Raw genomic sequence first — 12,784 nt, 5'->3', positions numbered from 1 at the left:
AGTCAAGGACGATTTCCCCATGGAGTACGACGGAATACTTGGACTCGACTTCATGAAGAAGCACCGCGTAGTCTGTGATTACGACAAACAGCAATTAAAAATAGCAGGCGCCACATTTAAGCTAAGACCCTGTGGCAAAATTACTCTACAACCGCGTAGTGAAACTATCGTACGGGCCATCACTAACCGAAATCAACCCGGAGTGGTGCAAGCCAAGGAAACCAAACCCGGGGTATATATCGGCCGATGTCTGGTTGAACCAAAAAATTTTGCATGCGCAATTAGCGTAATAAATACAACCGACAAGCCAATAGAAATACGTACTCCGCACGTGACCATAGAAGATCACGACGAAAACGACTATCAGATATACGCTGTTATTAACGAAGCGGAATGTACAAATAAACCACGGAGCGAACGAATCTGACAAACACTACGCACCCGGCACCTCAACTGGGAAGAAAGACAGGCTCTCACACGGATATGCGAAGAGTATCAAGACATATTCCACCTAAGTGGAGAATCACTGACATGCACCGCAGCAGTGAAAGATGAGATACGTACACAAGCCGACGCATCGCCGGTCAACGTACGACCGTATCGTCTCCCTGCGAAGCATAAGGAAGAGGTGAATACGCAGATAAAGCAAATGCTACACGATGGCATTATCAGAGCTAGCACGAGTCAGTGGAACGCGCCACTATTAGTGGTACCCAAAAAAGCTGACTCGGCCGGAAAACCGAAGCTTCGAATTGTAATCGACTTCAGAAAGCTCAACGATCTAACTATTGGCGACTCATTTCCCCTACCCAACATAGAGGAAATCCTAGATCAATTGGGAAACGCCAAATATTTTTCAACGCTAGACTTAGCGTCAGGGTATCATCAGATACCAATGGCTGAGCACGATAAACCAAAAACTGCGTTCTCAACACCGTACGGACATTACGAATACAATCGAATGCCGTTCGGATTAAAAAACGCGCCAGCCACGTTCCAGAGACTGATGAATTCAGTACTCATAGGAATACAAGGACTCAGATGCTTAGTATATCTCGATGACATAGTGATATACGGCTCGAGTCTAGAAGATCATAACAAACGGTTAACGGAAGTACTGCAACGCTTACGAGAAGCGAATTTAAAGCTGCAGCCAGACAAATGCGAATTTTTACGAAAGGAAGTCAATTATTTAGGACATGTGATTTCCAAAGATGGAATATCACCGGATCCAACAAAGCTGCAAGCAATAAGAGATTTTCCGGAACCAAAAAAGGTTAAGGATGTTCAGTCCTTTATAGGCCTCGCCGGATATTATAGAAAATTTATTAAAGAATTTTCCAAAATCGCAAAACCGTTAACCAAACTAACTAAGAAAACAGAAAAATTCGCGTGGGCCGCCGAACAACAAATAGCCTTTAATACGTTAAAAGAAAAATTAACGACGGCACCAGTGCTCCAATATCCAGATTTCACAAAAGAATTTAATGTGACCACAGACGCATCCGATTATGCAATCGGAGCGGTATTGTCACAGGGACCGATAGGCAACGATCGTCCCATTGCTTACGCGAGCAGAATATTAAATCGCGCAGAGCAGAATTACAGTACCACCGAGAAAGAATTACTCGCAATAGTGTGGGCTGTAAAGCATTTCCGACCATATGTGTATGGGACCAAGTTTAAGATCGTAACCGATCATAAACCCCTTATATGGTTGTTTAATGTAAACGACCCCGGATCAAGACTGATTCGATGGAGATTGAAACTGGAAGAGTACGATTATGAAATCATTCATAAGGCCGGTCGCGCGAACGCGAACGCCGACGCGCTGAGTCGTAACGTGAAACGGGAAGCTCACGTTACAGAAGCAACTGATAAAGTCCTCGCGCTAAACGAAGACGGCGAACACAAAAATACATCCAATGAAGATGAGAAAGAAGAGGATAACAAATGCGAACCAGCATATACAGAAGAACAGAAAAAACAAATTCTGTACGAATATCATGATGCACCTACAGGAGGACATCAAGGCATCGAAAGAACAATAAAAAGAATACGACTCAAACATAATTGGCCTGGATTAACGGCCGATGTAGAGCGGTACGTAAAAAAATGCGAATTATGCCAAAAGAATAAACTCTCTCGAAGAATAAAGGCGCCTCTTATCGTCACAGATACGCCAAGCCGACCTTTCGAGAAATGTGCGCTCGACATCGTAGGACCACTTACAATAACAAAAAACGACAATCGGTACCTACTCACTTTTCAGGATCATCTTACGAAATTTAGTAAGGCGATACCTATCCCGAACCAGGAAGCAAATACCGTGAGCAAAGAATTTGTCACGAAAATTGTACTGGAATACGGAACGCCAGATTACGTACTAACGGATCAAGGCACGAATTTCACGAGCGAGATATTCAAAAATACGTGCAAACTATTGAAAATAAATAAAATTCAAACTACCGCCTACCACCCAGAGAGCAATGGAACTCTTGAAAGATCACATCGGACTCTAGCCGAATACTTGCGACATTATATAAATCAGGACCAAACCGACTGGGACGAATGGATCCCGTACGCGATGCACACATACAATACAACGCCTCACACGGCGACAGGGTATACACCGTTTGAACTAATATACGGTCGACAGGCAGAACTGCCGACAGCCCTAACGAAACAACCTAAACCCACCTATAACTACGACGACTATGCGCAAGAATTAAGGGAGAGGTTAAGGGCCGCAAACCGTGTTGCACGCGAAAACATAAAAGAAGGAAAAGCCAAAGCAAAAACGCAATACGATAAACGCGCGAAGGAAACAAAATTTAAAGTCGGTGAGAAGGTATTATTATACGACGAGACGCTCCGGCGCGGAAGATCCAAGAAACTCGACGCGCAATGGACCGGACCGTACACGGTGACCGAAAAACACTCGGAAGTCAACTACACGATTAAACGAGGCAGGACAACTACGCGCGTGCACGTAAACCGCCTAAAACCGTTTATTGAAGCGTAACTAATAGGCGAGAAAAAAGAGAAAAGAAAAAAGAGAGCAAAACAAAAAGGGAGACTTACCATGATGATACTGCCAGCCGGAACATGACCCAAAAAATTAAAATTATCCTTGATACAGTCATAGTGCACTACTACCAAAAAATTAAAATTAATCACTACACCTAAGAATTAAGCACTAAAGACTACGGAGCAACGTTTATAATACAGTTAATTAGCTGGATCTTCAGACGAAGGATACAGATCCGGCAGAACTCCATCACGGAGATATAAGTCTACGGCGAACTCGAGTTCAAGATCAAAATTATCTTCGAACTCGCCACCATAAGTACTATTTAACAAAATCCCCTCGGAGGTCCCCTCGTCCTCTATAACCAACAGATCACAATCCTCCGAACAATCCATTAATGAGTCGGATTTCTCCCAAGGAATGGGACCATCATCGCACCCAGCAAAATGTTCATAGCCTTCGATAGGCAAAGGCTCGGCAGGATCAGAACCTTTATACTCGTCCAACGGAATATAATTCAATTCCTCCAAGTCATCCGATAGTATGACTGTCTCCCGATCATGGAAATCGGAAAAGACATCATCGTAACCAGTGCTTCCGCCACAATCACTCACCTCACTCTCCACACTATCGCACGAACTTAGATCACGACGATACATGACAACGTGAAAAATGTAAAATTCTCGACACGCAAACGAACTAATGGAAGGCCGACAAAAGACTGAAAATTTGTACCGCCCAAAGAAAAAATGAAAGGCAAAAAGAAAGACGAGAACGAAAAAATATGCACTACTAAGCAGCCACAAATTAGCAGCATCAAACGCACGTGCAGCAAAACGCTGACACAATTTAATAAGATACGCGTAGCGAAAATCGATCTAATAAGAAATTCCTCGTATAAAAAAAAAAAAAATTTTTTTTTTTTTTTAATAATTACAGATGTATAATCTGGGCAACACTAAATGCCGCGGAAGAACCGGACATAAGATCACAGTACGAGATAGAAAGATTCACCCATCATCCAGGAATATACTTCGAGAAGATAGGAATACTACACCAAATAGAATCCTCCTGGAAGGTGATAATCAAAGTAGATGCTACGTCACTAACCAAACGACTTACACAATTAGGAAAATACATACATAAAACAGACAATTTATGTCAGATGATAGCCGTAATCGGCAAGGAAACATGCACAAACCTGCATGAAATTATTAAGAAAGGTTTCGAAAGAACAAATAATCTGATAGAGCGAATAAACTCAACGTACAAGAAACAAACCGCACAAAAGAGAGGATTGGTCGATGGAATAGGATCTGTGGCGAAATCATTGTTTGGTACCATGGATGCAAATGATGAAAAACTCATCAACGAGCAATTAACAATATTGCATAATGCTGAAGAACTAAATAAACATGCAATAAAAAACCAACTAAAAATAATGAAAGCAACAATAGCCCACATTGACAACAACGAACGAACAATACGACAGAACGAAAACACTCTCGCAGACGCAACTGACAAATTACGGACAAAACTTATCGAAGACGAAAAACAGAATAACCTACATGAACATTTCATAATTATTAACGCTATACTAGCTGACTTAACGCGAGACGCAGAAGACGTATTAGAATACGTAGCAAACGTCAAAAAGGGAATGTTGCATCCTCGTCTAACACCCATCAACGAAATAATAGAGTCTCTTAAAGACGCAAGCTCGAAATTGCCTGAAGGATTATATTTCCCCTTTAGAATAGGCAAAGAAGAATGGTCAACGATAGAAAGATTCGCGGAAATAGGCGCGTATTGCGACCATTCTCATATATACACCATTCTGAAATTTCCACTCATATCAATACCGAAATATGAAATTCAGAATGTAATTCCTCTACCTATCCCAAATCCAAATAACATTTTCTCATTCATAGAAGTAAACCATCCTCTCGTAGCGATAGATACAGTACAGCGTACGTATATAATACTAGCGAATAGCGACCTACAGAAATGCGTAAAAATAAATCGCGAATACTTATGTACGCAGAACCACCCGGTATATAGGATAAATGCAGACTCCATATGCGAAGTAAAAATATACGCGGAAATCAAAGAAAACAATAGAGACTGTAAAATAAAAAATACTATATCGAATAATAGTATTTGGATAGCATTAGAGAACTCACACTCGTGGCTATACTCGACACCGAAAAGCCAAGTAATCACTATACACTGTAAAGACCACGGACAAATAAAGGAAAAGATTGAAAGAACGGGTAGAATAACGTTTAAAAATAGCTGTAAAATAGCGACGGAAAACGCTATAATAAAATCACTCAAGGCATCATATGAAACGCGAGTAGAAGCGTATCTACCGCAATATAACATCTCGTTAATACAAAAGTCTGACTCAACAAACGACACAGACATAGCGAGAAAAATAAAATTAAAAGAGGTTATACAAAACCCAACAGAACTAGAAAGCTATAAGCAAAAAATAGATGAAATAAATAACGAAATTGAAAAAAGACCAAACTCGATCTTTCAATCGCCACACTTTATTTTTCCAATGGCAACAAGCGGAACAACCATTGTAATAGTCACAATAGTGATAGTCATAGGGATTATCGTGATACGTAAGAAAATGTGCGGATCACGCTAATACAAATTAGAATAGTACGCGATTCTAAAATAATATATATGTATTTGTATAATGAATTGTAACAAGTTTCTCCCGACGGGGGAGGGGCGCATGGCAGTAACCAGCACGTCTCGAGTTAGCAAAACGTGACACACGATCACGTTACAGCAAATTGCCGGACTCTGGCAAGGAACGACACGTGCACCAACGGTGCACAGCTGACTTAGCTATGACCATATATGGTCCGATAATGGGTTTCTACCCCACCAAATACAAATTTTTGGAAAATTATAAAAACCACGGCAGAGCCGCGCGACAAGAAAACTCGTAAACCAACACGAGCCAAGTCGCGTCAGTCAAAAGTTCCTGTGAAAAAATCGCAAGTTCAACCAGAGGATTTCACAAGATGAAGATCCCGAAGGAAACCGAACAGCCAATTGATGGGGTGCGCCCAATTGACCACCCTACTCGCTACGAGCGGTTTCTGAGGAGCATTTGCCTACGGCCAACCGAGAGGTGCCTCGTAGAAAACGAATTCGCCTGGAGGCGATGGTGCCGCAGGTGTTACCGGCCACACCGGGCCCAGTGCGAGGTACGAGAACCAACCTCCCACGGGTACCGCACACAGCTGGCGACAGACGAGACATGGGAAACCATCACCCAGTGTTTCCTATGTGACACCATCCTTATGGACGTCCGACCGGCAAGGGACTGCCTACGGTGCCTTGCAGTATTCCTAGAAGACGAGGACGCCATCCAGGAAGCCCTCGACCTGAATATCAGCTACGAGACGTTCCAAAACTGCCGACCCAGCAACCCCGCTAACTAAGGCTACCAATGTAGGTACTACAAAACCTGCGTTTAAAAATAACCACGCTTATAGAAAAATTTGTACCATACTTTATTGCGTATAGTTATAATAACAATCATAGCGAAATTTTAATCCGTGACCGATAACTCAGCCCCCTCGTTGTCTTCCTAATAAGGGGGAGGGATGTTGTGAGTGCATCACACTCACATGTCGCAAGCGATAGACGGTGTCGCATGACACCTCGCGCGCGGCCATCGCCCGGCCTACATACCGGGCGTCGCACCGGGAAACGTACCCGGTTGCCTAAGACTCAACACCCAAAATCATCTGATTTTGGGGTGGAATCCGCATGGCCAGCAATTGCTGGCTAAGCGAGTATCCTGTCCAAAGGCCTATGACCGCGGAAGTACCTTCCCCGGTCATACGCCTAAAAACGGTGTATATATACACCGTGCGACAGACAACGAGCGGGCTTTGTCACACCGTATACAGCGACTCACGTATGTCGCCGACTCGTTAATATTTGTTACGGTTTATCATAAGTGTTATCAAGTGTACTAAGTAAGAATATACATATATATCCTGATATCACAACTGGCTATATTCTCTCGAAGACCTGACCCGAGGAGCATCGGCAGACGATCCCTAATCCCTGTGACCCTTTATTAAAGAAGGGCCACAACAATTTATATCCAAACTTCATGATTTTCGTCTATTAAAGGACGCATGCTGAATAGACGGCGCAGGTCCCACACGTCGGCTTCGCCAAATTGGCCGCACGAACGTTCTAATACATCGTCGTTCTGCGCTCTTAATAAATCCCTTCTCCAATGCGTCCAAAATTTCCTGTTAATATTGATAAAACCGGGTATTCTGATATCCTCTCGGTAGATCCATGGCTAAAAAATTAGCATTTTTTTAGAATCTTATAATTTAACATCTTTTTAAAATATAAATGTCTAAAAACTTACTTGATTAGTTATTGACTCGCGCACCGACAATAACCCTCCTAAAGGGATGTTGATTGGAGGACCTGGAAGTGGTACCTCCACGCGTACCTCGTTGTTTATAACGACCCGTCGAACCGGCATCCCATCAACGCATACATACTAAAAACAAAATAATTATTATTATTTAATTTTTTACACTTCACCTGTCATAAACTTGCACTATCACTTACGCCAGTGACAGGATATTCAATGCGGATGCTCTGCATTTTCACAAGTTTTGTTCACAAGTTTGTACGATCTGTCTGCATCGTTAAGAAGCAGTAGACTAAAGATGTGCGTTACTCTCACTTGAGAGATGAATTTGAAAAAGTCGTGTCAGCTTTGTGGAATTTTTTTATCTGCACGCATTCTCATTTCAAAGCTTTATAATGCTGTCTCAGTTAACATCTCAGTTAACATCTCGTTCGAAATAAAAATCATTAAACATATTCCAAACCATTTCATACATCTATATCATACATTATCAAACTGCATTGTACAGCTGTCGAACCGCTATCAAACGGCATCACACATCTATTAAACCGGTATTGAACCGCCATTGAACTACTATCAAACTACATCATATCATACAGCTATCAAACTGCATCATACAGCTATAGAACCGATGTCAAACTGCATCATACAGCTATCGAACCGATATTGAACTGCATCGTACAGCTATCAAACTATATCATACAGCTATCGAACCGATATTGAACTGCATCGTACAGCTATCAAACTGCATCATACAGCTATCGAACCGATATTGAACTGTATTATACAGCTATCAAAGTGTATCATACAGCTATCGAACCGATATTGAACTATCACTTGTGAAATAAATTGAAAAAACTTGTGTTAGCTTCATATAATTTTTTTCTATCGTACGTGATTTATCAACGAGATCGTCTTATATGAGTTATCTCGGTCAACGTCTCAGTCAAAGAGCATATTAAACATATCATATTCCATTTCATACATCTATCTATATATCTTATATCTATTTCATACATCTATATATCTTATATCTTATATGGGGAAAGGGTAGAAAACATTTTATTGCATTTTATTTTTCTTTATTTTGAAAAAATTCCACAATTATTTTGATGTTGTGACCACCATTTATATATTTTAAATACATTTTGTAATGCACAATTCGTAATATGTTTTTCACATCGTATAGTATTACTAACATCTAGATTATTTAAAGATTCAATGTCTTCATAATCTGCATCCAATGTCTTGATATATATCCCATCATCGATATCGAGCATGTCCGTCAACCATTCTCGTTTCTGAAGTCCCTTAACGTATATGATAGTATTGCTGTCATCCGTATTACACACAGCAGATGTAATCAGACGTTTCGCCATGCTGTACGGTATCATCCCGTCTTTCCATTGCAATCCATGATGATATGCAATCAACCAAGAAGCACAAGACTTTTCGGATTTTGTAAGAACACGCCATAGCATGGGGCTAGCAAAAATATAATGTGCGAGAACAGTTCCTTTTCTCAGTACCGCTACTTCCTTTACGATAAATTTTGTATCGACAATGAATCCTTGCAGATCCACAAATGTCGGTACGATCATTATGAGTAACTCTTCAAGACTGTACTTTAATACCAAATATCTCAGTTTTTATCAATTTGATGTTACATGATTTTGCGCACTACGTTGGACAACGGACAATATTCAATTACACGATCATGTAAAATGAGACAATAAGCGGTAGTATTCGCAGGAACATTTTCCTTGCAATCAAATTCTATGCGCACATCTACGGTAGCACTCTTGACGGATTCGTTTTGTCGCGAACAGTCAATGACTGCAAAAGGTCCTTTTTCCAGGAATGTGATTACATTGAGCAGTGTTTCACACTCATATCCATAATAAGATTTACCAAAACGTCGATATATGTCATACAGAATGGCATATCTAGATTTACGAAAGTCTAAATTCATATTATCATACGGATAAAATTCAGAGTTTAGATAAAGTTTTATTTTGGTTAAATTACAGTCGTCAAAGATCGTAACATCTTGAGACATGATATTTTTTCGACCAGTCTGCAGTGCGAAGATAACGAAGCGCGGTTTCTCGAGTTGAATTGCAGTTTTAACAGCCCATGAATGTTTCGTCGTACTCTGCAGCAAAGGATACTTGTACAGATCCCAGGAGCGAAAACTCATACTTAGACATTGTCCACTCTCCAAAGCTCGCAGCAAAGATAATTTGTTGACTTCGTTTAACGTAACATGCGGCATTCGCCATTGCACTTTAAATAATTCAATTTCCGGTTGAGCCGTAGAATTTCCAACGATAGAATTGTTATCGTTGCGCGCTTGTATCAAAATCAATTCATGACGAGCGTTAACAATCACACGTTTGTAATCTTCGCAAAAGCCTAATAATACACTAAGCGGTACGCAAAAGTTGAAGTATCCTTCCAGTAGGTTATACGAAAATTCCCATCCTGCATTCTGCATAATTACTGCTTTGTCATATGATAACGATACATATGTTGCGCCTTGCGGTACAACGAATGATTTTTGCCGTACCTTGCGGTGCGACAAAAGATCTTTCGGGATTCGTTACTGCCCAAGGAGTAGGAACTCACGGAAAGAGGCGGCTTTTGTTGGCAGGGTCCTCAAATCACTCACTCACTGATTCTAAGTTAATTTGATATAAAAGATTTTTTTCACTGTGGTTGTACATTAGTTGCGGTCGGCGAAGGTGCCGTGTCGTGTTACACTTGATTAGATACGGCGCGTGACTCGGAGTTAACGCGTCTCTTTGCTCGCTCGAGATTTGCTAGCGACTAAGTTTCGAACTCGTAATTCACTTGTGCGGGCCGTACGTATCGGTTTGATTGCTAATTACTGATCCCGCTGGCCGCTGTTCGTCAGCGGCTTAAATAGTGTCGCGGATTTAATTATTAGTGGGGGCATCGGGCCCTCCGCATGACCATATATGGTCATTCCCGCGCGCATTCGGCACGCGGGAAATATTTGCGAGTTTAGCAACAATTGCCAAAATGCAGGTATGCATTTCCGGTGGGATGATTGTTGCTAAGCTGGCTTCGCTACTTCTTTAAGGTGGCTGGTGCGTTTCCCAGTGCGATGATCGGCCGGCAGCGCACGAGGCATGTGTCACCTGATACTTTGTGATAGCGAGCCTTCCTCGGCGATCTATCTTATAATTTTAATATTTTATTTCCTTTATTTTATAATATGATTTTATTGGTTGTGAGTGTTTCGCTCACAACACATAGTTCTTGAGGGTGCTGGTTATTTCAACGTTTCTGTTGCGATCAATTTCCACACCGTTGAGTTCGTATCGAATTTCATCAAATATGAACGCCACGCAATTATTTCCGAGATTTATCTCATCCTTATCCTTATCGTCTTTCTTCTTCATCACCAATCTTCCTTCGACGTAGAAAAAACTTTCACATGGTAACGTGTATAAATCCTGTTGTTGTATGGGTATCCTTATTTCATCGCTGTATCCAAAAGTCGTGTTGGCGTACGGATTGTACGTGTGAGTCTCAATTTTGACGATGCTGTCGTCAAAGATCGGCTCGCCTCCAATGTTCCAAATGTTAGACATCTTAGATATTTCGTACGATGGATCCCAATGATTTTAAAAATTCAACGTTTGACGCGGTGAGATTTTTTTTATTAGACGAGCGAATATTTTTAACTGTCTTACAATTTATTTCACACGGTCGAATATTCTTGATTGGTGTAAAAATTGTATCCTTCACTTGCTCATTCAACACGAGCATCTCACGTTATCGTCTTCGTACGTGTAATCTAACGGTAATCTCCTCTCCACGAAAATCGAGTAATTGACCGTCCTGATCCACAATGCGAATCGTCAAATCAGTAATACTCCGTGCGACGATTGGAAGGTAAATGATCTGTGCAGGCGTTTCCGATATCTTATGTCCTGGTGGTACCCTCGGCAAAAATTCGTCTATTGTGTGTACGCACTTGTCGTTGCTGTACGCACCCGCAGTCACGTTACATTCTATGCGAATAATGTTTACGTTTATGATATTTATAGGTGCATCCGATTCATGTTACATTTGCGATTCAAGAATACGTCGCGATGAAAATCCCAACAGCTATCTATCCTATTCCTTTGCGGTATAATGGCGTGTACAGAACTGAGTAAGAAGTACATAGACAAGATGCGTTGGGCGGGAGCGTATGTACGTATAAAAGAGCGCAACGAATGAAAGAGAAAGAGAAAATGATAAGATTGTACGGTTGAAGATATCATGTACAGGCGACAGAGACAGATTCGCAGTAGAAGGAGAGAGCGAACACCGCGGTGATGGCTGCTGAAAGATATTGCGTATGGGAGAGAGATAGATTCGCAACAAAGGGAGAGCATGAGCACTGTGGCGATGATTGCTGCGGCGGCGGTGGGCGGCGGGCGGCGGGCGACGGGCGGCGGCGGCGGCGGCCACGGACCCCAATTCCCCCTCTACCGGTCGTGGACCCGAAAATCATGCATCGGCAATTCCCGCACCGCGGCCGCGGACCCGAAAATCCCGCTTCAGCAATTCCCGCACCGCGAGATTATCCTCCCCGCGTGACGTCATGCCCCCGCGCACCTACGAGTTCCCCCCGCACACCCGCTCCTCCTCGGAGCACCAGGGTTAGAATTGTCTTAGTATTAACTACTCTCGTCATGAATTGATTTTGATACGAGCGCGCAACAATAACAATTTTAAATCGAAATTCTAATTTGAAAATCCCGCGTCAGCAATTCCCGTGCCGCGAGACTCCCCGATCCGCGTGACGTTATGCTCTTGCGCGCCTACGAGTTCCCCCTGCACACCCGTACTCCCCCCTCGGAGCACCTGTGTTAGAACCGGCATAGTATCAACTACTAAAGTTTAAAAAATGGAATTACTCCCAGATTTCTCGATCATCGTCATTCAGCGGCTCCATGTCGAAGAGTCTCCTCAGACTCCATACGTTAGAGTACCAAACGTGAGTTCATTGTTTCGATTATTTCGCCATTGATCAATTCGGCGAAAGTATCGCATCAACCGTGCTGTCTCTATGTTCATAAATCCCGGTATGCGGGGATTTCATCGCTATCAAAATACGACTGAAAAAATACATTTTTAATTTAATCACGCTGCACTGGAGCTGTAACCACAAATTACTACGAGAAATAGGGTTAAAAATAGCATTTTTAAAATTATTATAACTTTTAAAAATAATTTAAAAATAATTTAAAAGATATAAAAATATGGTAAATAATAAAACATACCTGCTCACCAAGAGGTGC

The 12,784-nt window shown here is 41.8% G+C and overlaps 1 protein-coding gene across 1 annotated transcript; it reads right to left on the bottom strand.

Annotated features, from left to right (window-relative positions):
• Positions 1–3,944: 3,944 nt before the first annotated feature.
• Positions 3,945–7,881, bottom strand: LOC118645925. Its single transcript, XM_036287878.1, has 2 exons — positions 7,452–7,881; positions 3,945–7,379 (listed from the first exon to the last, which is right to left on the bottom strand). The coding sequence occupies exons 1-2, from the start codon at positions 7,569–7,571 to the stop codon at positions 7,167–7,169; spliced, it is 333 nt and encodes a 110-aa protein (XP_036143771.1). The 5' UTR covers positions 7,572–7,881; the 3' UTR covers positions 3,945–7,166.
• Between the last annotated feature and the right edge of the window lie 4,903 nt (positions 7,882–12,784).

This window comes from Monomorium pharaonis, chromosome 1 (genome assembly GCF_013373865.1).
Source record: "Monomorium pharaonis isolate MP-MQ-018 chromosome 1, ASM1337386v2, whole genome shotgun sequence".
In the NCBI taxonomy this organism is placed as follows: Eukaryota; Metazoa; Arthropoda; class Insecta; order Hymenoptera; family Formicidae; genus Monomorium; species Monomorium pharaonis.
This window is presented reverse-complemented; position numbering and strand designations above follow the sequence as displayed.